Genomic DNA, 27,985 nt, shown 5'->3' on the forward strand with positions numbered 1-27,985 from the left:
ATTTGGAAGACACTCATATTTGCACTGCTGGCAATAAATTTGGAACACAGCCTTGAAAGTGTATTACATTTTACTGACGTAATTTACACTTTTTCTATACCTCCTTGACTGCGTTCGAAAACATTCCTCGAGTGCTTTTAATCTTCCGTGGATCGTTCGAAAACACTTTGAGAACTCTCCGTGAACTCTCGATTGTTGCGTTCGAAAACACATTTGACCTACTTTGAGAGTGCTTATTTTTCCCTTCCTCGCTACATAAGGAAAAGAAGGTAATTGTTTGGCGGGAAGTAAAATGTCGTCTGACATCGAAATTGAATTAGCGAGATATCTGATTATTAAAGATCAGAATAAGATAGCAATTACGGAGAATGGATATCTGCTTTTGTGGGATAAAGTGGGTAAGTATTTGTTTGTATTTTTCTTCAAAATTTGCAAAAAGTGTGTATCCTAACCACATGCATATTATAGTACNCTTGTCTAGAATATAGTATTTTACTAACATATCTTTTAAATTGTTTCTGCAGAAAATACTACAAAAATCATTGCTAGTTATTATGGTCAAAGAAATCAAGCGCTTTTTACGTAACTCAACACTATCCATTTTAATTTGTTTACATTTATTTCTCTTAGGGCTATTCTACAATGAGTTGAAAATGTCCCGTCGCCAGTTGCAACTACTAGGGAAAAAGTATTATTTTACATGCTGTGGTTGCCAGTTGCTGTTGACAAAAGTTAAAAGTTGACCAACTCTTTTTTAGCAACGACAAAGCGCAACCAGAAATAATACTTTTCTTTTCGTAATTGCTACTTTTCGCAACTGGCAACAGGACATTTTCAACTCATTGTAGAATGACCCTTAGACATCGTTCGAAAACTAATAGTTCTCTGAGTACCCAATTACCCCCACCATTGCATACTCAAGTCACCTCACTCACATCTGACAAGGGACGTTTTCGAACGCAGTCCTTGAGAGGTGGTGTAAGGCTGGATCCTCATACAGACACCGGCGCTTTGACACCAAACGTTGATTGGTGAAAAGCGGGTAGTGGGAGTAAACGGCGCTAAAGCACCGGAGCTGTCATGAGGATTGAGAGCTCTCATTGGCTTTGCTCATCAGTTGAAACAGCGCTTGAGCGCTGGTGCTAAAGCGCCAGTGGTCTAGTTTCCACCGAAGCATTAATTCACATCTAATGCGACGTAGAATCAAATTTAAGTCGATGGAAACCTGTTAAATTGCGCTGATTTCGCTTCCGCTTTGATCTATAAGTACTCTACTTTCAATGGAAACGGAACACTAAATTTGATCTGTACCTAAGTTGAAGATTTCGATGGAAACTAGACCAGTGTTTGCATGAGGATTCAGGCTAAAACTAGTGTAACGTAAGGCTATTATACATAAAATTACTTAAGACCGAAAGACGTAGCCGTAAGAAAATTGACCAATCAGAATGTATACTATGTTGCCATCACTTTTGAACGTAAATTTCTGATTGGTCAATTTTCTTACAGCTACGTCTTACGGTCTTAAGTAATTTTATGTGTGATGGCTTTTAGTGATGAAAGATTTGACCGGCCAGCACCAAGAGTGGAAGACGCGCACAAGCAAGAACCGCCGTCCGTGTGCGTGACGTCACGGTTCGCTTGTGTGCGTGCTCTCAGTGGCTCCCATCCCACCACCTCGGTGCTCTTGGTGATAACCGGTCAAATCTTTCATCACTGGTAACGTTACAGGTTTTCTTTGTTTATGTTTTGAATGTCATTTTAGGACTCAGTTGAATGTGGTTAGATGTGAGGTAATAGGTTCATTAAGTGAGGTAATAGGTTAGTGTATTTAATTTTACATAATATATATAATAAGATATATGTTAAAATATATGTTAAATTCATTAATATAACATTCTTTAAATATAATATAAATTATAAATTTTTAAAATATAATATTAAATTATATGTTAAATTAGTATTAAAAATTATTTTTAAAACAGATGATTCAGAAACAATCTCGTCATACTTTTCATCGGACAAATCAGACAAATTAGAATCAGAATCCAAAATATAACCAAAAAATTCTGCATTTATTTTATCCATTTTGACAGTCAACAAAATATAGTTAATAAATTTAACAAAATAAATGTCACTTTTTTACAAACTCCAAAAATACATCGTGCACAAATGGCTGCAGACGTTACACTTTGGCGTTCTTCTTGAAGGCCTGTTCTACAATACAGTCGTAAGCCGTAAGTCGTAAGAAATTGACCAATCACAATCAATTATTCTTCTGTAATTTGTCTGTAATTGGTCGATTTCTTACGACTTACAGCTTACGACTGTATTGTAGAACGGGCCGAATAACTTACACTTTACACGACGCTTCCCCCACTCCTAAAAAGTGTATTGTAAGGAAAGTGTAAAGTATATACTACTGTCTTTTGATGATAGGTTTGTTTTACTTGCATACACAAAAAGTGTACAGTGTGTAGTACACCTTACACTTTTTGGGAGTGGGGAAAACATCGTGTAAAGTGCACGCTTTTCAAGAAGAACGCCAGAGTGTAACAAAAGTGTACTACAGTTATTTGTGCATGGTGTTTGTTTGAAGTTTTCTTCATTATCTATTGTACATTTGATGGGTGGACTATTAAGCCCCTTGCACAATAGACGGAATAACGATAGCGATAGAAATAACACAGTTTTTAATACAGAATTTCAACTCGTCGGAAATTTTATCGCTATTACTTATTCCGATTTTCTGATCTGCATTGATACATGTGTATTTTTGTATGTTAGATTCCGCTGTTCCTACCTTTATTTTTAAATATAAACTCTTTAAAACTTTTGTTATTTCTATCGCTATCGCTATTCCGTCCATTGTGCAAGAGGCTTTAAGATCTATTTCTGTTGAGTGTATTTTAAAAGTTAGCCCACCTATAATTAAACATATAATTAATAATTAATGACAGTAATAATTTAATACGTATAATAATAATATAAACCACATAAAACACATATGAAAGGAAGAGATTGCGACACGTTCGGTTAATGCTGAACTAAACTGCTGCTATATTCTAATAAAGAAAATATTTACATAGGTAGTTGCGGAGTTATACCCTTACAGTGTATATCCACGGGCGGCTCGCGCCTGTGATTGACGCGCGCGGGCTTTGCGTCGCGGACGCTGGTTATGCCGGTGTCTGATACGGTTGGCGGCTTATTGGCTAAGAGGGAGGAGCGCAGATATGTACAGACGGTGGGGTTCTTAACGGCTACGAGCGCAAACAGACAAGACGCGGCAACCCGTTACGCGCAACGCGATAGCCACTCAGAATTTTGCTCTTATAGAAAATATGTTGCATCAATCTACTATAAATCGATCGCGCAGATAAAGCAGAGGTGAGACTGAGATTAGACTGCTAACACACTGTGTGGCTCCGCAAGCCGGAGAGTTTACTGCAGTGAGTAACAGCCGTGTAAAGAAACATTGTAAGAAGGAAATAGCAATAAAGGATCTCTCAAGGTTTAAATAAGGATATTCTTTCATCAAACTGTCCACTCCCCTCGACACTCAACAAATTTTTAGTGGCAGCGGTGAGATCTCTCATTCCGTGTGTCAGGAACGGGACTCAACAGGAGATCCGGTTGGATCGAGGAAACGGACACTGGGTAAGAAGAAAAAAAAGGAGAAAGAGAACGGCACGTTCTTGGATTAAAAGCGTATATTAAAAAAAAAGAGAGAGAAAATACATAAGTATCCTCAAATACGTTATGGGTCAACATCATTGGTTGTCTGCCTCTGAAACAAAGAAAATAGAAGCAGTCATTAAAAGGTGTCTTGCAAACTACGGATTCGAAAGAGAAAGAAAGACACTGCGAACTCACAGTCTCGAGTTACACGGCAACACTGACCTAACGCAAGCTAAGCGGCGGGCAGTGACTCAAGGCGGAGATAAGAAAGCGGCTGGACGGTAATAGAAGAAAGAGTTCGAAATTCACCGCCAGAAACTCCGGAAGCGACAAGCAGACAAGTAGCTGTTATGGAAGGGCCAGGAAGGGCACCAAGGAAACAGCAAAGGATAGCCGAAATAGCAGCAAAGGCGACAAGGCAGCCAACGCAAGCAAAGCAGCGGAAGCGGTAAAGCAGCGGTAGCAGCGAAGCAGCGAGAAAAGCTGAGTCAGCAGCATCACAGATACAACTGTAAGCGGAGATATGGGTTAACCACTGTAAGTCGAATAAGTAGTTTGTAAGCGCGAGCGATACCTATGTTCAACAACTGGCGTTTGCGACGACGCGGATTACAATCCGAGCGAGTTGCGCGAACATTACAAAGTCTTTTGGCGGTTCGGGAACCGAGAACCGCGCCAGCAGCGTTATACCAAAAAGCAGAAATAAGTAGACGGGATTTGGCAAGCGAAGAAAATCGGAATTTGTATCCAAACGTTATTGTAGAGAGAGAATTTTCGTTCGATTTAGATGGTAGTATCGCTGGACATTTACAAGGCGTAGTAGATCGCGAAAGAATAGAAAACGGTGAAACTCCGGGCAGTAGTACTCAGAGATCGTCTTTAATTTTGTACGAAAACGAATTGTTCAGAAATAACGCGATGGACGCGGACAGGGTTGAACAATTAGATGACGAGCAAATAATAGTTCGGGCTCGCGAAAATGTCGAGCGGGAGATCGACAGAATGAGAAGCGAGTTGGGCATAAAAGATACCGCGAAACTTGGGGCCGCGAGGCCAAACGAGCGAGCACAAGACCCCGTGGACGTAATGCTGCGTCAGCTAACACGCTCGTTTGAGCTAATGACTGCGCGCATGGATACGGTGACCCGCCACGTGAATGAACTACACGAGCAACGCCGCAATACATGAGCGCACGGGGACGACGATCCGCCGGGGCGTGATGACGCGTTTGACGTAACATACAAACAAACAGCCGCAGACGTGCGTAATCAGACCGCACACTTGTCTGGTTATATGACACTAAAGGAGGCGCGTGCCATGATACCGACGTTCGATGGAAAATCACAGGTACAATTATTGAGCGCGTGTACGTATGCAATAAAAAGTATAAACTCGGTCGACGAAAGAACTTTGCTAGAAGCGATATTGTGTACTAAACTGAAAGGACAAGCGTTGCTGGATTTCGAGACGCGAGATATTCATAGTTTCGAACAATTAAAGCACGAAATAGAAAATACATACTCAGCAAAAAAGGGCACAACCAAGTTGCAAATAGAGTTTAGCTCACTGAAGCAGAAGCACAAAGAAAGCGCGTTAAATTACGGGTAGCGCGTGAATTAACTTGCTATGGAACTGTACGAGTCTATGATCGAGGGAAAGGTACGCACGACAGAACAGAAACGTAAAATTTTTGAGACGATAAAAGAACAGGCGTTGCACCATTTCCAGATAGGACTACGCGAGGAACTTAAGTTGATTGTAAGATCACGCAGTTACGCACGCTTCAGGAAGCAATAGCCGGAGCAAGCGCGGAAGAAAAAGCCGCAGGAATAAGATCAAAAAGTCGCATGCCGACGCAATCACGTAGCAACCATAAAGGTTATAAGTGTTACAAATGCGGAAAGGTCGGACATTAGAAAAAGAGAGTGCCGATCGAGCAAGATGGCATTGCCAAAACCGAGCAACAGCCGAGTAAATGCCATCGAGAAGCAGTGTAATTATTGTAAAAAAACGAGACATGTCAGGGAAAATTGCTGGTCACCGAACGGCAGGAAAAATAAAAAAAGAACTGCAAAAGCAATACATGCAGCAAAAGATAAGAAAAAAAAGCCGAAGTGACGATAGCGAATCATCGAGCGATAAAGAAGACAATAGAAAAAAGAAAAAATCTGTGTCAGTAGCAGAATTGCAGGTAGCCGAGCTAAATGCTGCGCAAGCAGTTCTGGATATAGTGACCGTACCAATGAAAGAAGCAAAGAAAGGCGAAGCAGAATTACTTGACGACACTGGAGCCACAGTGTCATTGTTCAAAGGAAAATACTTAAAAGTGAGAACGCCAGCCGAAAAAACGGAAATGAAATTGACAGGCGTTACAGGGCATCAGACATGTGTCATAGGAAAAATTGTAGCCACCATATAGCTGAAAAATAAAGAAATCAAGCACCCGATCTACGTGGTGAAAGACGATTTTCCAATCAACTACCAAGGCATTTTGGAAAATGACTTCATTAAAAAGCATAACGCCAAGCACGATTACAGAGCGGAGAAACTTTCACTTGGAAAAAATATGTTGCGGTTACGCCAGTTTAAGACTATAGAGTTACCACCCCAAAGCGAAACTATCGTACAAGCAATAAGTCTTTATTAATTGTAAGCAATAACAGATAGTAACCAAATCGGCATCGTGCAGGCAGGAGAAACGCAATCAGGAGTATTTATAGAAAGCTGCCTGGTGCGGCCGAGTAAAAATTTCCGTCCCATAAGAGTAGTAAACACTACAGAGAAAGTAATAAAAATAAGCACACCGCACGTTAAGTTGGAGATGTTAGAAGAAGAGAACGAGACAGAAAGTGAAATAGCGAACGTAAGCGTAAAAGCAGAGAAGCCAGCACGTCGCGGAAGAGTGAAAGAGGCACTGAGAGTGGAGCATTTAAATGAAGAAGAAAGAGAAACATTATACGGGATATGTGAAGAATATCAAGACGTATAATATGAGACGTATAATATGAGCCGTTAACTAAAACAAGCGCGGTAGAGCATAGAATACCTGTGAAAACTGATACCGCCCCGATAAACGTTAAGCCGTATAGATTACCGCAGAAGCATAAGCAAGAGATAGAGAAACAGATCAAAGAAATGCTGAAAAGCGGAATAATACGCGATAGTGAAAGTCAGTGGAACGCACCATTACTGGTAGTTCCGAAAAAAATAGACGCGTCCGGCATGAGAAAATTAAGAATCGTAGTGGACTTTTGGCGATTAAATGGAGTAACAATAGGCGATTCTTTCCCGTTGCCGAATATCGCGGAAATATTAGACCAACTCGGAAATGCGAAATATTTCTCGACGATGAATTAGCATCTGGGTACTATCAAATACCGATGGATGAAGACGACAGGCGCAAAACGGCGTTTTCAACGCCGCATAGCCACTATGAGTACAACAGAATGCCTTTTGGGTGAAAAAATGCGCCGGCAACGTTTCAGAGATTGATGAACTCAATCTTGATGGGATTACAAGGCATAAAATGTTTTGTGTATCTCGACGACATCGTGATACACGGTGCAAGCTTGCAAGAGCACAGCAAACGGTTACGAGAAGTTCTTGACAGATTACGAAAGTACAACTTAAAGTTGCAGCCGGATAAGTGCGAATTTTTTTGCAAAGAGATCACATATCTAGTACATGTGATAACCGAAAAGGGGATATCACCGGATCCATCGAGAATAGAGGCAGGGATTTCCGGTTCCGAAGAAAGCAAAAGATATCCAAGCATTCATAGGTTTGGCAGATTTTACAGAAAGTTCATAGGCTAGTTCTCAAAGATAGCAAAGCCGTTAACACAGTTGTTGCAAAAAAAAGTAGCGTTTGAGTGGGGTCCCGAGCAACAACGGGCGTTTGAGAATTTAAAAGAAAGGTTAGTGAGCGCACCGTTGCTTGCATATCCCGACTTTGATATAGAGTTCGTTGTCACAACCGACGTGTCGAGTTACGCGGTCGGCGCGGTGCTACCGCAAAGTGCGATAGGTCAGAACCGGCCGATTGCATACACGAACCGTGTGCTGAATAAAGCAGAGCGCAACTACAGTACGACAGAAAAAGAGCTACTTGCGGTAGTGTAGGCAGTGAAGCATTTCATGCCTTATTTGTGTGGAACAAAATTTAAAATTGTCACCGATCATAAGGCACTGATATGGCTTTTCAATGTCAAGGACCCCAGGTCACGGCTCGTGCAATGGCGATTAAAGCTCGAAGAATACGATTATGAATCATGCACAAGAAGGGAAAGGCGAATACCAACGCAGACGCGCTGAGTAGAATCCCCGCGGAAGCATGCACGTGCGAAGCAAAGAAGAGCGAGAAACAAGAACTCATCAAGGAAGAAAAGAGACAGATACTGTACGAGTATCATGATTCACCGGTGGGCGCGCATCAAGGAATAGCCCGTATGATAAAAAGAATAAGAATGAAGTACAATTGGCCTAAGCTAACGAGCGACGTGGAGAATTACATTGCAAAGTGCGAATCTTGTCAAAAAAATAAATTGTCGTGAAAAATAAAAGTACCGTTGGTAATAACCGACACGCCAGGAAAACCTTTTGAAAAATACGCGCTTGACATTGTCGGTCCGTTGCCGGTAACGAGTAACGGAAATAAATATTCGCTGACCTTTCAAGATAGCTTCACGAAGTTCAGTAAGGCGATACCCGTTTCGAACCAGAAGCCGCAACAATAGCAAAAGAATTCGCGACGAAAATTGTATGCGAGCACGGGGTACCGGAAACAATGTTAACCGATAAGGGTACTAATTTTGTTAGCGAATTGTTCAAAAACGTTTGTAAACTACTCCGGATAAATAAAATACAAACGACGGTTTATCCGGAAAGTAACGGTGCGTTGGAACGATCACACAGAATGCTAGCCGAATATATACGCCATTACGTAAATGAAGATCAGACGAATTGGGACGAGTAGGTGCCGTACGCGATGTTCGCGTATAATACGACGCAGCAACGGGCTTCACACCCTTTGAGTTGGTGTACGGGAGATGCGCGGAGTTGCCAACCGCGTTAACTAAACCACGCAGTATAGTCTCGAAAATTACGCGCAGGAGTTAAAAGAAAGACTACAAGCAGCAAATCGCGTGGCGCGAGAAAAACTAAGAGAAGAAAAAGAAAAAGCAAAACGTTATTTGACAAAAAGACAAAACAAGCAGCGTTCAGCGTAGGGAAAAAAGTTTTACTGTATGACGGAACACTGAGAAGTTTTTCTTTTTATTTTATTTTATTTTTTTCTTATTATTACTCCAGGGTAAAAAGGGGAGCACTTACAAATTTCACAAAAGAAAAACCACTTACTGTACGATACGCGGACGACTGAAGGGTACACGATCGTCGGTGTAAGAACCGACGCTCGCGGTTCCACCTGATAGACGACACCGTTCACGAGAAGAAAAAAATGTGAAGTATAATGTAAAACATTCTGTTTGCAGGAAGGTGTTGTTAATAAAAATAGTAGTATTTACCTGCTGCGTCGCGGGGAGTGACTGGAGGTCAGGGATATCACGTACAAAGATTTCAACACAATTCGGACATGTATTACGAAAAATACGGAACGATGCTCCACGCTAGCAAAAAGTGGAGATTAGTTGTGAAATTGGCTGTATCGACGATATACACAAGAGCAGAGCAGACGAAGTATATGTTAGAGTATACAGCTAAGGCGTGGGAAAATAACACGCAGGAATAGAGAACTGTGCGAAGGATTTGCCGCGGAGTTGCGACAGAGGTTGCAGAAAGTGGAAAAAGTAAAACGCGTAAAACTGTGGTAGGAACACCAATGCGTCGTCGGAGGGGCTGGTTAACGCAGTAGGTTCCGTCGCAAAAATTCTGTTTGGTACGATGGATGCCGAAGATGAAAAGCGAGTTTCGGAACAGGTAGAGTTATTAAACAAAAAGCAAGCTGTTTTACAGCACATGATTAAAAATCAGCTGCAGGTTATAAACGCGACTATTGCTCACGTGGAAAACATTGAAGAAGTCGTAGAGAGAAACAAAAACAAGTTAAAAAACGTGATGGTTGAAATAACAAAAAAGGTGGACAGCTACGCACAACAGGCCGAACTTAGCGAGTATTTTATGGAGTTGAGCAGCATGATTACGGAACTCGAGTTCGACGTAGAGAGTATCATGGGATACGTCACGGATGTACAAGCAAAGTTTGCGCAGTTGGAAATGGTACCCGTCGAATTAATAATAAAAAGTCTCCAGGATGCGAATAATTGGTCTGCCGACGGATTACACAAATAACCAAACAAAAATGACAAAAATAAACAAACGTACTCCATTGTAAAAATAAGTCAGGTAGAGCAGTGTAAAAACGTTAGAGATAGTTATGTCTGCGATAAGATAGAATCGGTGTACAAAGTACACGCGGACGCACCATGTGAAGTGTAAGCATATGTTAGTAATTCAGGGGGTTTTTCTAGTTGTAAAGAAGAAACTGTGGTTACGAACCACACGATCTGGATAAAAAAAAATTAGAAAAGGTGTGTGGCTATACTCAACCCCGAAAAGCGAATCGGTGGTAATATTGTGCGAGAAACAAAAGAAAGCAACAGAAACTGTAAATGGAGTCGGAGAGATAAAATTGTCGGAAAAATGTAAGTTAATAACTTCCAGCGTGATAATTCACACCAACAAGGTGAACGGTGAGCAAATTAACACGTATTTGCCGCGATTCAACCTTTCGATGTTAAAAGCAAAAGAACGTGCGGCTGATAAGAGACCGATAGTGTTAGAAAGCGTAACACAGAATAAAACACAGATTAAAAAAATAAAGTCAGAAATAACAGAGTTAACAGACGAAGTAAACGAGAGTTCGTTTTTTGAAAATCTACATTTTATCTATCCGACTACGACAGGCGTAACAATAGTAGTAATAATTATTGTAATAATTGTATATAAAATAGTAAAGAATAGAGAAAAAACTGAGCTGGCACGCATTGCCGTAGAGCTACGTAACGCGGAGCGGCGTGAAAAACAACGGAGTGTCTACGCACAAAACGTCGAGACCGTCACGCTGTAGGTTATACCGCGTAGTAGTAGAACACAGAATAATATAAGTAGCACAAAAAAAATTGTACACAAGTAGATTTAAGAGTTGCGACGGAAAATGTTACAAGCATTTTCCTTTTTCCCGGAAGGAGGGAAATGTTGTGCAGCAATTTTAAGATAGAATTAAGCAGAGTGAGGCCATTGAGCAATGTGATGAGACATCACTGTCATTGCTCAATGACCTGATTGGGTTGCGGGGCAACAGCAGTTCTAGAAAGAACTGCTGGTTGCCACGGGGTGCGACACATCGCTGCATTGTCCGAAATGCAACACGGCATGTGTCGGCACCGGTAACTAGCACGGCCGTTGCTAGGGCCGGTGGACCTGCTGAATCGGCGCGATCGATCGCACAGATGAAGCAGAGGTGAGACTGAGATTAGACTGCTAACACACTGTGTGGCTTTGCAAGCCGGAGAATTTACCGCAGTGAGTAACAGCCGTGTAATGAAACATTGTAAAAAGGAAATAGAATAAAATAAAGGATCTCTCAAGGTTTAAATAAGGATATTCCTTCACCAAACTGTCCACTCCCCTCGACACCCAACAAATCGTACATTTGTAATATTTTTAAAGGCGGACATTTTAACGTTACCGTAAGCTTGCAGTAACATTGCAAAAATATTTCGCAACTACCACGCAATATTACAATGTTTCAAGAGTAAGGTTTATGCAATGTTTCTGCAATCTTTCGGTGCTGTATGGGATTAATTCTATATCGATGTTGGCTAAAATATTTTTTATAACTAAACTTTCATAATAAAATAGCAATATAAATATTAATAACAAAAAATACACTAATGACTTATGTCAAAAAAATTTGTCTAGGTTTTAGTAATCACTATAATTGTTACATAAATCAAGAAGAACAGACATTTAATAATTTTATTTTTGGTGCAGAAAAACAAAACACCGCTCGTGTTGCCAGACGCAAATGGCATATGCAGTAATTTTCCATCTCCACGTTTTCTTACGCAAGCATCATCAGCATGTCCATACACATTTCGGGTATTGAGATATTTGCAAGTTTTCTTTCAAAGTAGTCTCGCTCTACTCTACTGACGTCACTTTGATGAATCAAGAGATTAATCGACTTGTTAAATTGACGTTATATTACATCCAGACTTAACACATTGACGTCGGGTATTTCACATTTAACGAGCGAAGCAATGGTAGTAAACAATTTTATGAAACCGAGATATCTCCCGTTTCTTGACGTCAATGTGTTAACTCTAAGAATAAGTTCGCCACTTGCACGTTTTAAGGCCATTGCGTAAAAGATTTAATTGTAAAACCTGTATCAGAAACTACAATTTATGATTGAGAATAGATTGAAATTTAAATCAATTATAAGAAAGAAGACTAATCTCAAGTTTAATCAACTTTTCTTTGATTGATCAAATTTCAATCCACTTTCAATCTTAATCCGTAGTCTGATATGAATATAAAATTGCAATCAAACTGACTACTTACAGATCAGTGTTATCTTACGTTAGCGAGACAACTGGTCTGTGTAATTAATCGAGTTGCTTATAACTTCACGATTGCAACTAAAACTTTTATTCAATTATTACTTATTAAATATAGAAACACAAGCAGAGACGGATTCAAGCGTGGTCTTTATGGGCTGCAGCCCAGGGCCTTGTTGAATCAAAGGGCCTCTTTGCGATCAAAAAAATAAAAATAAAAACAATTTAAATTTAAACTTGAAGAAAAAATACATTCTACAAAATTGTCTCAATAAATGGCAAAAACAAAATTTTTTGCGCAATAAAAATAATTCCACGTATTGGCACAGTTAATTGGGTAAACTCCCAAACAGCGTTAATTCAGGGTCTTCAAAGTTAACGGTTCGCCTCTGAACACAAAGATAGAGATTGAAGCTCAAAGCGGCATTCATCTGAGCACTTAAAGCAAGCATTCTGAGTGTTGATCATGTAACTTTGTTTCTTAGCGTAGAAATCATAGACACAATATAACATATAGATTAAGAAAACATATAGATCTAGATTCAGCATGATGTATGTTTGATTATGATATTCATTGGGCTTAACAAAACGGAGAAAGAGGCAAAAGGATATGTTTCTATCCTTTTCTTCACGCACATTAATGACAGCATAATGACAAGCAATGGCCGGCTTTTGCCTGGAAGTATTGTCGAATATCGTGAATATGTGTTGTTGTATCGTCACGGCAATACTGAGTTCTTTTAGAATTGCCGAGTCTGTTGTAGGTGTGAGAGATAGTTGAATCTCCTTGATTTTCGAGATGCTTTATTTTTCAAATGGTTTAAACAATAGTCGGACGACGACTTGAAGACTTCTGTTTCGTCGTCTTCATCACTCTATAATAATTTATACAAGTTACTGAGGGAGGGGGGGGTCAAGTACTCTCACCAACCAGGACGCTGCGCGGGCTTCATTGAGCAACGCGCTCGTCCTCGTTTAATCAGTTTCTGAAAACTAGCCCATTATTTCTGATCCAGCTGATCAGGCAAGTTGCTTGCTCTCAGCCTGACGCAACGGCTATTCTAGGAAACGACCGTGTCTTAACTAAATGCAATCACGTTGCTTAACGTGATTGCGCCAACTATTTTATTAATTTAAACATTATCTTTGTCCCGTTGTGGCCCAAAAGTACTGCTTACTAACTAACTCTATTTCCTGATCACAACAGTGTAAATGATATATAAGATTATCATAATTTAAAAAATGATGACGTGCAGTGCATGTGGATATTACCCAAATAGCACATGGACGTCCTTTGAAAATCCAAAGAACATCTTATACGGACGAAACAGATATCCAGTGGATATCCTATTTTAATCCCAGAATCTCCTCCTGGATGTCCTGAGGAAGAGCAAATGAGCGCCTTTTTTAGTTCCTGAATTATCCTTAGGCTATTATATATGTAGGACGTTCCAAGAATTCTTACAGGATATGTGTAGGACATCCCAAGAATTTTTACAGAATACATAGAGAGATTTCTTTAGATTTAACAAATTTTGTTAAATCCAAACAAATTATTTCATTGGAATAGTCCAAACAACCTCGATTTTGAACTAAACATTCCGATTGTTTGAATTTCAAACAAAGTATTTTGTTAAGTTAAATAAATCTAAAACCAATAAAAAAGAACTTTTTCGCGGCTTGCGCCCTCACACAACTTCGAGATTTTACTCGAAGTAATTTTTGGAGGCCCGATTCAGCTTGCCAATCAACCGATGAACTCCATTAAAAGAGACTGGACTTGAAAAAATCCTAAAGGTAATAGCGGGATTCAAACTCGAGACGCCTCCGTCGTATTCACAGCCCCTGTACTCAGCAAAACTACTTGTTCCTTACTAAAATGTGATTATTTTTATCTACTTATTCTCAAGCTATCCTATACGCATTTTATTTATTATTTCTTTAAATTATTATTTTATTAAAAATATTTTAGTGCAATGTATCTGCAACAATAGATAAAAATATTTCTTTTATTATTATTAATTATTTATTATTCTTATAATTTAAAGTACATTTTTATAACGCGAAATTTTTTGTCTCAAACAATGCTATATTTAAATCAAATATATTTTATGTTATATTTATGGTACAAAATGATTTTTTTATTAAATAATCCTTATTAAAACCAAATAAAATATTATTTTGTTGGAATAAATTATTTCAAACATTTGTATTGTTTCCGTCAAATAATTTGATTTAGTTTAACGTAACAATATAATTTTCATTCAACAAAGTTGTTGTTTGGTATAAAATTGTTGTTTGAATGCAACAAATATGAGTCAAACAAATAGGATTATTAAATTTAAAGGAACCGTTCTTTCTGTGTATAAAAACCATATCTATTACATTAATATTTTTCAAAAAAAAGTTTGGTAATTGTTTAGAACTCTTACAGAAAAATAATAAAACAATTTTATTACTAAAATACTAGTATATTGGCAATAGTAATATAACTCAGCATTTTTGTAAGAAATATTTTTTATCCTTATTTCTTCTTGGAGGCCTGATACTGTTCGTTTTTCAACTTATATACTCGAGAGAAGGGATCGACCCGGAAAAAATTCTAAGGTGTTGAATGGATTTGAACTCGTGATCTCCTTGCTCGTAGCCCCTGCACTCAGACTGCGAAAAGTTATTAGACCTAATTATTAAATATTATCCTCTATTTCAGAAACATAAGTAAACTCTACCTCTACATTCAAAATTTTGACGATATTTAAAGAAGTGAATGAAAAACTACAATACTCTCTCCGGAATGGAAACGACGTCTTTTACAGAAAAATATTACTGGCTATATCCTCGGCACAAATATCATCAGTAATTTTGTGCCAGTAATGTACTAGTATGGTAAAATTTTTTTATACAGAAAAGCAATAAAATTATTTTTAAGAAATGATATAAAATCTGTCAAATAAATATATAATAAAGTTTAACAGATCTCGATCGTTCATGTTCAAAAAACGTCCAGAGAACGATAGAATGTCCTTTGAAAAATCAACATCTAATATAGGTAATAGACAAAGTAGATATCCTCTAGACATCCAGTGATTATCTAGAGGACATTCATATTTTTTATACGACATAAAAATTTTAAATTAGATTAAATTTTCTATATAATTAAAAGTAATTATGTATGCAGTAAATTTTCATAAAATACATTTATAATGATATCTTAAAATGTCCTGTAAATGTCCTGTAAATGTCCTGAGCCGTCTTGGATATTGTTAGAATAATCCTAAAGATGTCTTGTACTATATGAGTATATATTACTTTTACATAATAGAGTTTGTTGTGTAATTATTTATGTGCAATGTCTGTTGATTACTTGTGTTATATTTTCAGTTAGTATTATGTTGTTCTTCATGTTATATTAAGAACGTTGTAGCGCGACAGTCCGATGCAAAAGTTTTATGTCTGAGTATAGGTTAAGAACATAGACTTATATAATAGACGGAACATTCGTGTAAGAGGAGCTGAAGCTTCGTTAAAAGAGACAGAAATAATCGTGAAGTAGTTCTCTTTTTTTCTAGCAGTGAATTGATTGGTAGCCGCGGCAGACGGAGGGAGTAGCCGAGAGCAACGAAGATAGACGTCCGAGAGTCAGTTGAGAGAGAGTGATAGTGAGAGATGATAGCATGCATGTAGCATGTACACAGCGCGTCACTGAATCGCGGAATAGGCGCGGGGATCGGAAGGTAAGCGGGCCGTACGATTCATACGGCACTTGTTGGCGAGCAACCGCCCCGCTTGCCCTCTGATCCCGCGCCTATTCCGCGATTCAATGACGCGCTGTGTACAAACTTGTTGAGAAACTTGGCAGGCGCTAACAATTAACACTAACAATTTGTAGACCTTTTTATAATGTAATTTACTTCATACTTCTATAGAATCTAATTTAACATATTTTTTAACTTAAATTTTCTCTAAATTAAGCTATCTTTAATTAACAACAGTTGTTTATGCTTTAGTGTAACCAACTGTTGTTGTTTCTCTTTAAAAACATAAATAAAATAATAAGAAAATTATATCCATACAAGACTCGAATCTTTATAACCTCTCGAGCACACAAGTCAAAAGTAATGGCCTTTTACGCCGAAGCATAGACTTATATGTCTATGCGCTTAAGGTGATTGGTCCCCCACCGCTCTTATTGTAAGAGAGAGAGACAACTACTCCAGCACTATCTCTGTCCTTTAATGTTGTCTTCAACTTTGTCATATAAATGTTCCGTCTATTATATAAGTCTATGGTTAGGAAACCCTACTTTCTAGCGGTACCGATTCATAGACGTATAATATATAGACTGTGCGTTTGGCTGAAAAGATGTCTTTAACGTTGAGAGAGACAACATACTTTGAATAGTAACTCTTTCTCTGTCTATCATTTCCCCCACTACTTTGCTAGACAAAAATGAGGCTACTATTCAACACCAGCTGTCTCTCTCTCAACGTTGAAGACATTTTCTTAACATGGCAAAGGTAGGGAACGCGCAGTCTATATATTATACGTCTATGTACCGACCGAAAACTTTTGTACAGTCCTCATACACAGAGAGAGTATCTGTTTCAATGCACACATACTATGAAACATTGTCCAGAGTGACGATCTGGCAACGTCGCTATCTCTCACACGCTAAATAACAAGAAAACTTCAGTTCTTTTTATCACTTTATCTTTAAAGCTAAACGGTCAATCATTTTGATTTTTATTTTCTAATGTTCCTAAGAATCTCTTCTGCCATATATCCGTTTGTGGTCACTCTCGTGTTATTCTTTTTTATTATAGAATTAAAAGTACATGATTTTTGTATGAATCGTGTATACACTACATAGAAAAGTATAATCTTTGAAACCAATTATCTCACGTTCGGAACGTTAATCTTTATAAAACTTGACCAGTGTGTAAATATTACATTTATTAACGTATATCCAAAGTGTTAACTTTTTCTATTCCAAAATAAGTAATGTTTATGATTTTTTTTCGTGAAAAGTAAACAATATAAGATAATAAACGTTATTGGGTTTTATTATAGTACAATTATAGAGTACAAAAAAATTTTTTAATTTAATTTTCATGCATTTGTGCCTTTAATACGCCTTGAATGCTATATTGCTATTTAAATCAGAGTCTTTGATAAGCGCCATCAGAACTTGTGACAAGATTATCTAAACTTAAAAAATAAAAAAATTTTTTTAATTATATATATGTGACTCTTGCCTTATCTATTTTTAATATAAAAAACAATTATACAATGAATGGCATGTTTAAACAAATGGGTGCCGAAAAAATGATTTTTTACGCACAAAAATGTATATTAAAAAAATTTGAGTATGTGAAATTTCATGATAGTGGTTAAGGCAGAAACAAATTTAATTACAAGATACAAGTAAATCGAATGCTTTGAATTTTTCGAATCGGTCAAGAATTGCACGTTTTACAGTGGCGCCCATGCGCGAAAAACACATTTTGAGAAAAACGCAATTAGTTTTTTCTACATGTGTCTCAGCGCGAGTTGCTACATGTACTGATTAAAACTTTCATTATTGTTTTGAGTATTTCTACTCAAACAACAATAAAAGTTCCTTACAAATCAATCTCTCATATATACAATTTCTTGCATTTCTGGATCCAATGAAAGCTTATGCGAGTATTTTTTGACAACTGCTTACAGCATGCTGCTGTACTTCTACTTAGCTACAGGGTGTCCCAGGATTGCCGTACAATCTCTCGTAGGCAGATAAAAGGAGTAAAACTGAGTCGCAAACTCCTGAATCATTTTTTTTTTTATTACTTATAATAAAAGAGTAATTATTGAGTAAATCAGGCCAATCAGCGCCGACCTTTAGCCAGGCACACGTCAGTAAGCTGCGTGCCTGGTGTGTATGAGCGCTTCATGCGGCTCACTGACGTGCGCCTGGCTAAAGATCGGCGCTGATTGGCTTGATTTACTCAATAATTACTCCTTTATTATAAGTAATAGAAAAAAATGTTTCAAAACTTTTTGACTCAGTTTTACTCTTTCTACCTGTCTACGAGAGATTGTACGACAATTCTGGGACACTCTGTATAATCCAAACCGTTAGGAACTTTGTTTTAAAAGTTTACCTAGTCATTCGTAAGATATTGTCGAATAAAAATACGTAAAAACAACTTTTAAAGTGTTTAAAAAAGTTTTACCAAAAAGTACCTTTAGTTATGTTATTATGTTATATTAAATGTTCTTTAATAAAATACAGTATTAAAATACAATACAATATATGTAAGTGTAAATATTTTTTGATAAATGCCATTTTATGTTTACTTATTATAAAAACAATATAATTTAATAAATGCTTTTGATTGCCCACGACAACTATGTTTACATATATATATATTTTCTTGAGTTCAAATCTGTGGTCTACAATTGTTGTCATGCTTGTTGTCAAAAGACAACTGCGCATTCTACGTGTGCAGATAAAGAGAGAAATCTTCCTCTAGGTTTACTTTTCTTTGTCTGTTCTGCCAAGGACATGCATGCTGAGTCTAGGTGTATATGTCTATAGTGGAAACGCGTAAAAAGTGAAAAACTTTTCTCTTATTGGCTCTTACTCACACAATTCTGCGGAAGCTGTTGGCACAAAGTTAATAAGACCAAAATGAACAATAAAAAGTTTGATACATATTTATATTTGGGAGCATTTTAGAGATACTTTCTCACAAATTATATTTTGACCTTGTCTTCCAGCCATCGCTTATTACTTTCTAAGTTTTTTCTAGAAAGTATAGTTTATTTGAATAACCGGAATATATTTTAGAATACTTTAGATGACCGGATACTTTTACAACCAAACGCATCGTTGAATAGCTGTCGTTATCACCTTGTTAATCGTTATTAGCAAATTAGACGAACTAACCGGAGAGATGTTCCGTCCTCCTATTCCGTTCTCTTTTCTCGCCCCCCCCCCCATTTTCCTATGACGTGACATGCATTGATTAACATAAAATATCATTTCGATCGATATCACGCGAGTTTATCCTAACTTTTTTATAATTAAGACAAATTGTTTAATTCATCGATTGAGAGATGAATTAAAATTCACACTGGTTAATTACTCCACATGTATACTTTATCAAACGGTTTTGGAAAATTTTTCACTTTTTTATTTTTATTTTCTTGAGTATTTAATGTTAATAAGATTAAAGATATAAAGAAGCAATCAACGATTTTACTCACCGTTTCCTACGTCGATTATTTTTTCATGTCGAGCACAGCAAGTATATTGACGCAGTTCTTCTGAGTGCATTTTCTTTTCGTTCTCCCACTCATTTTCGCAGAAAGCTGAGCAACAAATATTATAAAACAATTTTTAATGAAAACACAAAGGAAATTTAATTCAATAAATAAATTTAAGTATATTAATACTGAATTTAAAAATATGACTATTTTTATCTTATTAAAATAAGATGTGTTTCAAAATTAGATAAAACAGAATTTAAGTTATATTAATCTCGATTTGTTTAATTACGTAAAATTTGAAGAATGAGAAAGTTCATAATTGTAATTTTAAAGAATTTGAAATTCTAATGTGTAAGTTATTTTCAAAAACGTAGATTTTACTTTAAGTAAGAAAAATTGCGTCAATTATTAGAACTTTTTCATAAAACTGTATGCAATTTTGTTCATTTATTATAAATTCTCTGTTTCTCTCTCTCTTATTATATGTGTGTACACACACATAATTATTCTGATTTTTAAGATACAAGAAAACTGCAGCAGAAACACACACTAGTGAACGCTACGATGTTACCTAATCGCAAATTAGTCACGTTAACTATTGTGAAGCTGACAAGGATGGCCCACCATTCTCTCGTGCTTTGTATACGCATGTTGTGTGCTGATAGAATAACAAAATTATGTCGGCGTGTAGAAAACAAACAAACAAGGAAACTCTGACAAAGAGGATTACGTCGCGTTTTGTGTAATTCTTAGAAAAATATGTAACAAATACAATATGCGCAATATCTAAAATGGAGCAACAATCATCAAATATAGTTCTATGACGCGAATTTATCTCTTTCTCACAATTGCATTTCCCGTGAATTAAGATTTTTAGAAAAGAGAATTTAATACGAGAATTGTAATACGTGTCAAGTGCAAATCGTGGACATTGTCGCGAGATCAAAAACTATCAATTGCTTCTGCGAATCGAATTGTTGCTGTCCACGCGGCTTGCGATCTGCAAGAAGACTGATCATCTGCCGCGATCACTCGATCCCTTGCCGGAGAAACGTTTAGCTGACAACGGCAGGTCTCTATTAATCTCGTTTGGGATCTCTGCCTTGTGACGGACCGTTTACCCTCTAACCGCGCCTTGTCAGTTACCAGCCCCAACATTTCACAACATTATATAATTTCGCATAGAACATTCCAATTTGCCATTGTTTAGCTCTTGAATTTAACTCTGATCAGTATGTTAGAAACAGTAGAAGAAATAAGGATTACAAAATAACAAGATAGATCCTAACTTTTTGGAGATACTAAATATAAAAAATAGTGTAAAATCTGAAATTATGTATCTACACACATAAAATAAGCGAGTGCATCGAACAGCATTAATACATGCTATTGTACATACTGTAACAACTCAATGATGTTTCTGTCATCCGGGACGACACACACACACACACACACACACACACACATATATATATATTTATATATACATGTATACATATATATACGTGTGTGTGCGTGCGCGTGTGCGTGTGTGCGCGCGCGCGTGTGTGTGCATTCCACTTTCCGTCTGTTCACCGCCGGCTATTATAGTGGAACAGACTTCACCGGTTTACAACTATGCACATAATGTGACGAGCTCTTGAACGGCGCGCGCCTACCTTTTCCTCCTTTGATCATCCCGATTCTCATTCTACGTTCTTTTGCCTATCGCGTTTCGCTTTTGCGTTACATCGTTATTATCATCATCATCAGTGTTCGCTTTCCTACGAGGAGGTGTACGACGCTCTCGTACTTGACGCGTGGAACACGAGTGATAAACAAATGCGGGGCATCAACTCTTTCGTGGCATCACGAACCATTAGAGAGACCGACGCAACATAAAGAAAATAAAAGAAAAAGATCGTTGCGTTTTTACAAAAAAGGCGCAATGTATTTAATGATTTGCCGCGTGTATTGCTGTATCGATTGAGAGTGGTAGAGTGGTAAATAACGATCTGACACATCGGGTAGGTATCTCGAAGAGACGAATGTTGTTATTCAAGAACGGATTCTGAATCGAGACAATATGAGACCGTTGAGCACGATTTGTTTCGCCGCAACTTTTCTCCCAGTTTTGGCTAATATACAAAATCATCAAGTAAGTGTAACTAGTGTACACACACACGCGCGCACACACACACGTATGTATTGGAAGCGAATGTTTGTCTACGATAACAGAAATATTACGAAGTACATTAACGTAGCGCGTCTGATATCTACCTATAAAAGATAATGAAAAATAAAACTAATACGCTTTATCTGAAAATAGAATATAATTTAAAAAAATAGAATATAATTATTATAGAATAATTACATTCTATATAATTATTATAGAATATAATTATTATAGAATAATTATTATATATAGATAATTCTTGTGACACGTTTGAATAATATTCAAAGTAGAAGTCGCTCACATGAGGCAATAATTTTTATTTCAAAAATGGATTTTTTGAATTTTATAAAAACAGTACTTCACAAAGTCATGCATTAGTTTTCTAAATCTGTAAGAAAAACTTATAAATCCAATTTACGCGCGGCACATGAGAATATATTAATAAATTAGCTTATTCAACGAAGAAACAGAAAACAATGACGTGTTCAAGTATATCTAAAATTAGCATAACACAAAATTGAATACTTTAATCTAATTTATCTAAAATTGTTCTTCAATGAATCAAGTATCGTGTTATTGCGTAACATTATTCAACTACATTACGTTATATTAACTGTTTTATTCTCCAATTTTTATTTATCATATGTTTCTTCTCGGTTCGAGATCAATATCCGTATTTTATCTCATAGAAATTGAAACTTCCATGAGATAAGAGAGAAAGGAAAAAGAGAAGATATTTTTAAGATATATATATATATATATACCATATATATCACAATTTATCACAACCTTTGACAAAAGAAATGGCTTCGGTTGACTATCTTAATAATAAGAGGAAAATGTCAAATTTGTTGCTGAAATTACACAACGCTGCACACTTCACAGATTGACGAATTCCTCTCTTTTTCTCAAATTTTGATTTTCTCTCCCGCGCGTGAAAATTCGTCTTGCTACTGACGAGCGGCTACGCCATTGATGGGAAACGATCTTGTGGCATGTCGTTCTCAAGAAGTAAAACGTTCTTCCCCGCTCGGAGATCGTGTTGTCCTTTTTCTTCTCCGCCTCCGCGTCTTGTCCATGAACTGAATGTCGGCGTTCTTTGATGATGTTGCAACTATGTCACGTCAGCTTTTTATGTGTATTGCACATAATCAAATCGGTCATTGGTCTCTTCTCTTTCCGATATCAACAAATCTTGCGACATTGAATATGATCTGACTAATCTTAAAATAATTATGTTACAAAAATAAGAAAGTGAAACTTTATTACAATTTTAGACGCATGTGAAATCTCCTAAGATTGATTTTAATGATGGGAACAATTTCGAAGATGTTAACGCGTCTTCTCGACGACAAACGAGTAGAAGCGATCACGTAAACAATTATGATACAATTATCTATGATAGTGAAAGCCTCGACTATCAATATTTGTTTCATGGAGGTCTAGATTCTCTTCTGACAAGATTGTTCGAGGCGTTACGGAACAATTCTACATCGGACAATCATGACGTGCTGAAAATATCGAATTCTATTAGTAATGACGACGAAGATCGTTGTCAGAAGTGGCTGGACAACAGAGAAAAACTTGAGCGAGCTTTTCCGGGTATTGTATAATATATAATTATATATTATACAGTGAAGTTCAAAAACTATTTGTACACCTACATTTAATAATAATGTACATAATGGTTTCGGGTTGTATGTCTTATAATGAAGTTGGAAATGTAGCATTTATTGAAGAAATTATGAATGCTCGAATGCATATCGATGTGTCGCGAGATAATTTAATACAGAGTGCAAGATTAAAAATTTGTTTTGCATGAAAAACTTTAAGAAGATTGTATATTTTCGATGTAAAACGCAAGTGTATAAATACTTTTTTGGCATTCAAATTTATATGTATTTTCTTTATTAATCTTTTGTAACGCATTATTAAAAAATGTTACTCCCTATACAGCACACAAATATTGCATATACATTGCAGGAATTTTTCACCGCAATATTGCAATATTGCCATTTCACTGTGAAATATTGATGCATCATTGTTAAATTGCAGCAACGTTCAAATGTTCGCTTTTAGGAAGATTGCAACGAAACATCATAGCAATATTGCGTATAAGAATAGTTTTATTTCTTATACACTGGAAAAAAAGCTTGGTTGAGCCAAAATTTATTATTATTTAAATCAAACCAAATAATTTGGTTAATATATAATTAGCCAAATGTTTGATTGCTCCAATTAAAAATTTCGTTTTTTCTATACAAACTAAACGTTCGTCTAGAAAAACTTTTCGCAGTTTGCGCTGTCACAGCTTCGACGAGATTTCACTCGAATTAATCTTCGGAGGCCCGATTCAGCTCGCCGATCAATCGATGAACTTCATTGAAAGAGACTTTATTTGAAAAAAATCCTAAGATGATAGCAGAATTCGAACTCGGGATCTCCATATATTCCCAGCCCCTGTACTCAGTTCGCGAGACCACTTGTTTCTTACTAAAATGTTCTTATTTCTATCTACTTATTCTCAAGGTATCCTACATATTTATTATTTCTTTAAATTATATTATATTTTAAATTATATTATATTAAATTATATTATGTTATATTATATTATTATGTTATATAAAACAGAAAACATCTTGTATAGATATGTTAAAACTCTTGAAAAATACATGTATTATTAGAATTCCGTTATTTTTAGAATTCCAATAACGAGTTTATATCTTAATTGCTATCAAATTTCTTTGATATATAATAAAATATTATCAAAAATTATTTTATTATGATATTTCATTACTAAGATATATAATTATTATTAGTTTACATTACAAAAGTTCGTTTTTGCAATGATTCTAAAATATTACTGTTATGTTGCTACAAGTGTGCTAATAATTTGCGGATTTATATCTCTGCAATGTCTTTGTAATGTTGCATTGCAATTTGCAATGTTGCAACGTTGCTGCGATATAGTTGCAATAAACTGTGCTGTATGGAAATAAACAAAGTGTTTTTTAATGAATTTTTGGTCACTGAAAACGAATCCGGCGGCGAAATTGACTTACTATGTCAAATTTTTGAGAACATTAAGGTAAAATGTATAACATACTGTCTATTAGCGTGAGAAAGAGCATATCAGTGTGTCTCATTCACACTAGTGGATTTTCACACATTGTGTTACACAGTGTTGACTGTACGTAGCTGGAAAGCACCCATTGTTTCATATTACTCAATAAATATGAGAATAATACATTACATTTATGATTGCTTTATTGTCGAATACGTATAAACAGAAGTATTAAAATCTTACAATTGAACTTTACCGGTTCCGGCATAAGTTAACAGTTATTGCCTGCATAAACAAGGCCTAATTGTAAAAGACTGTTCAATGTTTGTTAACAATCTGTTATCAACACAGGCGACAGATACGATCGCCGATAATCGCCATTTTGTTGTCTATATGTCAAACAGATAGTCGAGTAGTCTTGCGTGCAAACAGTCCGCACATATACACGAACAGATCTGCTTGGCGTTTGGTGGCAATCTGTCGTCAATGCGTTCAACAGATCGACCCGATTGCGGTCAACGTTTTGTCATAAACAGATGCTCATACGGTTTTGCAAACTGTTTGGTCACAGTATTGCTAAAGCAGATCTGCTTGCTATCGACCATCTATTTGTTATCAATTTNACTAACATATATGGAATCATTTTGGCCGCAATAGTCTCATGTATGTGCCAACAGAGTTGTTGCGTTTTTTGTCTCTATGTGCTAACAGTTTTGGCAGCACTAAAGCATATTTCTGTATTGTAGCGTTTCTGCACACAGTTTCTGTTGCCAAAGTCTGCGCAGTCAGAAATTGTTTGCTGGGTACTGTTTTTGTCAATAATGTTTCATTTGTTTATATAAAGATATCATACAAAAACTAGGTGTACAAATACTTTTTGGATTCTGTATATAAACATATATTCTTCACACTACAATTTCGCTAAACACGAAAACTTCGAAAATGCAAAAGTGTGTAAATGTTTCAGGATCTATCGTCGAATTACCAGCTTGCCCTTGTCAGTATCCCAACAATATTTTTTATGACAACCTGATTTGGGATAAAAAACGAGAAACGAATTTTCGATGGCGCGACGCCAGCAATGATTCACAGCGGCTCAAGATATACAAACGTGGCGCCGTTTACTGTGTGCGATCATTACCAACGCATGGAAATGAAAGTACTGCAGTGCAACACTGTTGCTACGACGAGAAGAGAAGACTATTGACTCGCGGATCCGGAGCGGGCACTCCGTACCTAGTCAGTCCGGATATGTCGCCGGTACTGCACGACAAGCTTGACCTATTGCCTTGGCGGCTTTGCAAGGGAGATTTTACTAGGTCGGATATACAGTCGAATCTCTCTCTCTTTACTCTCTCTGTCTGTCTTTCTCTCTTTTTTTCTTCTTTTCTCTATTGTCACTTTGCCGGGACCAAGTTCTCTCCATATTTTGACTTTTTTCTCCCCCTCTTTTTTAACGATAGTCTGTAGCGCGTTAAAACAAGCCATAAGATATTTTTATTCTATGCAGCGGAATACGTCAACACGAAGAAAAAAAAGTTACTTTGGTTAGAAATTACTTATAAGGAAAATCACAGAAAATCACAATACAGAGTTTCATTTTATACAAAGTGTTTTCTAGCAAACAATTTGGTTGTGAGATGTCGCGATGTTGTCGCCAACCGCCAGCGAAATTTGTAGACCAAATCCATATCCATCTGTGTCCTCTTTAGGATATGGTTTGGTGACCATATTGCGTCTTTTATCTCGTTGTGTGCTAACAACTTTGGCAGCACCAATGTATATTTCACTGTAGCGTTTCTGCAAACACTTTTTGTTGTCAAGGTCTGCGCAGTCAGAAATTGTTTGCTGGGTTTTAAGTGACATCTTAAATTATCTTTTGAACGATGCATTTTAGAGAAAAATGTTCCAATAATAGTTGTATGATTTAGAGGGAGACGTAAGATGTCATTGGTTTGAACTTGGAGAAGGACCTTGATTGAAGGTCATGTGAAGATCACTATTACTTTTTTAAATGGAATTCCATATATTTTATTGCATAATCTTGTAGCTTACCTTCAAATCTTTTCAAAATACTATAGTAAAATTGTTTTCTAATCAATACTTTTCGAGTGATAAGGCTTGAAAATTATAGTACTGCCGGCATTACTCAAGGTGCACGTGGAGATTGTCCGGTCGGATTTACATCTCTTTGTGTGTGTGCGTGCGTGAGAGCGTGCGTGTGTGTATGTTGTGTGCCAGTGTGTCAGTGTGCACGCGTGTGTCAGTTGTGAAGATATCCCCAGAAGCGTAATTATTAGATATCATACGAAGTTCTCGAAATAGAGTTAAGCTCTGCTTTAATCGAAATAGTAATGTTTTCGAACACCTCTTATAAGAACATTTCATATTACAAACAGATGAGAAGGCTCCAAACACGGCCGCATACACACACGAGCGCGCGCACACATATTGACGCACTGACATTCTAACACACACACACACATACATGCACACGCACACGCACATGCGCACGCACAAAGAAATGTAAATCCGACCGGGCAACTTCCACGTGATACACCTTGGGTAATGCTAATGCCGGCGGTACTGTAATTTTCAAAATTACTTATTACTTTATCACTCGAGAAGTATTGATTAGAAACCGACTTTACTATAGTGTTTTGGAAAGATCTTAAGATAAGCTACAAGATTATGCAATGAAATATGTGAGATTTTATTTAAGAAAGTGATAGTGGTCTTCATGTGACCTTCAAACAACTCTCCAAAGTCAAACCAATAACACCATCTTATGTCTTCTTCTAAATCATACTTTTATTGGAAACATTTTTCACTAAAATGCATGTTCTAAAGATATTTTAAAGTATCACTTATAATAAAAAACCTTATATACGTATGTATATATGTAAATATTGTATATATATGTATATGTATGGATACATATATATATATATATATATATATATATGTATATATATATGTATATATATATTTTTTAACCCTTATAACTTTTGTCTACAACAAAAAAACGTCTTTCTGTAAAATAAATTTTGAGATATCCAGAGGTTCCGACCTCTTTGAAATACTCTGTATATATATATATATACCCAGCAAACATTTCGGTCACAGAACCATATCCATCTGTGTCCTCAGTAGGATATGGTTTGTTAATCATGTCTGTCAACATGTGAAATGTCAAAATGCGACCAAAATAATGACAGAGTCTGCCACAAGCAAAGCGAGGCCAAATTAT

At 36.7% G+C, this 27,985-nt stretch overlaps 1 protein-coding gene and 1 long non-coding RNA gene across 2 annotated transcripts in view; one reads left to right on the forward strand and one right to left on the reverse strand.

Annotated features, from left to right (window-relative positions):
• Nucleotides 1-3,710: 3,710 nt before the first annotated feature.
• Nucleotides 3,711-20,532, reverse strand: LOC109861240. Its single transcript, XR_002250935.1, has 3 exons — nt 20,088-20,532; nt 19,514-19,618; nt 3,711-3,790 (listed from the first exon to the last, which is right to left on the reverse strand). It is a non-coding gene; the product is annotated as an uncharacterized LOC109861240 (long non-coding RNA).
• Nucleotides 20,533-21,161: 629 nt separating this feature from the next.
• LOC109861239 (isthmin-1-like) overlaps nt 21,162-27,985 on the forward strand; it is a 10,325-nt gene continuing 3,501 nt past the window's right edge. Inside the window, exons 1-3 of the mRNA XM_020440797.1 lie at nt 21,162-21,653; nt 22,949-23,273; nt 25,703-26,054. Coding sequence (XP_020296386.1) covers nt 21,582-21,653; nt 22,949-23,273; nt 25,703-26,054 — 749 coding nt within the window. The 5' untranslated portion in view covers nt 21,162-21,581. The remainder of the gene's footprint in view (nt 21,654-22,948; nt 23,274-25,702; nt 26,055-27,985) is intronic.

Source organism: Pseudomyrmex gracilis, unplaced genomic scaffold (genome assembly GCF_002006095.1).
Source record: "Pseudomyrmex gracilis isolate BER0280 unplaced genomic scaffold, ASM200609v1 scaffold_654, whole genome shotgun sequence".
Lineage (NCBI taxonomy): Eukaryota > Metazoa > Arthropoda > Insecta > Hymenoptera > Formicidae > Pseudomyrmex > Pseudomyrmex gracilis.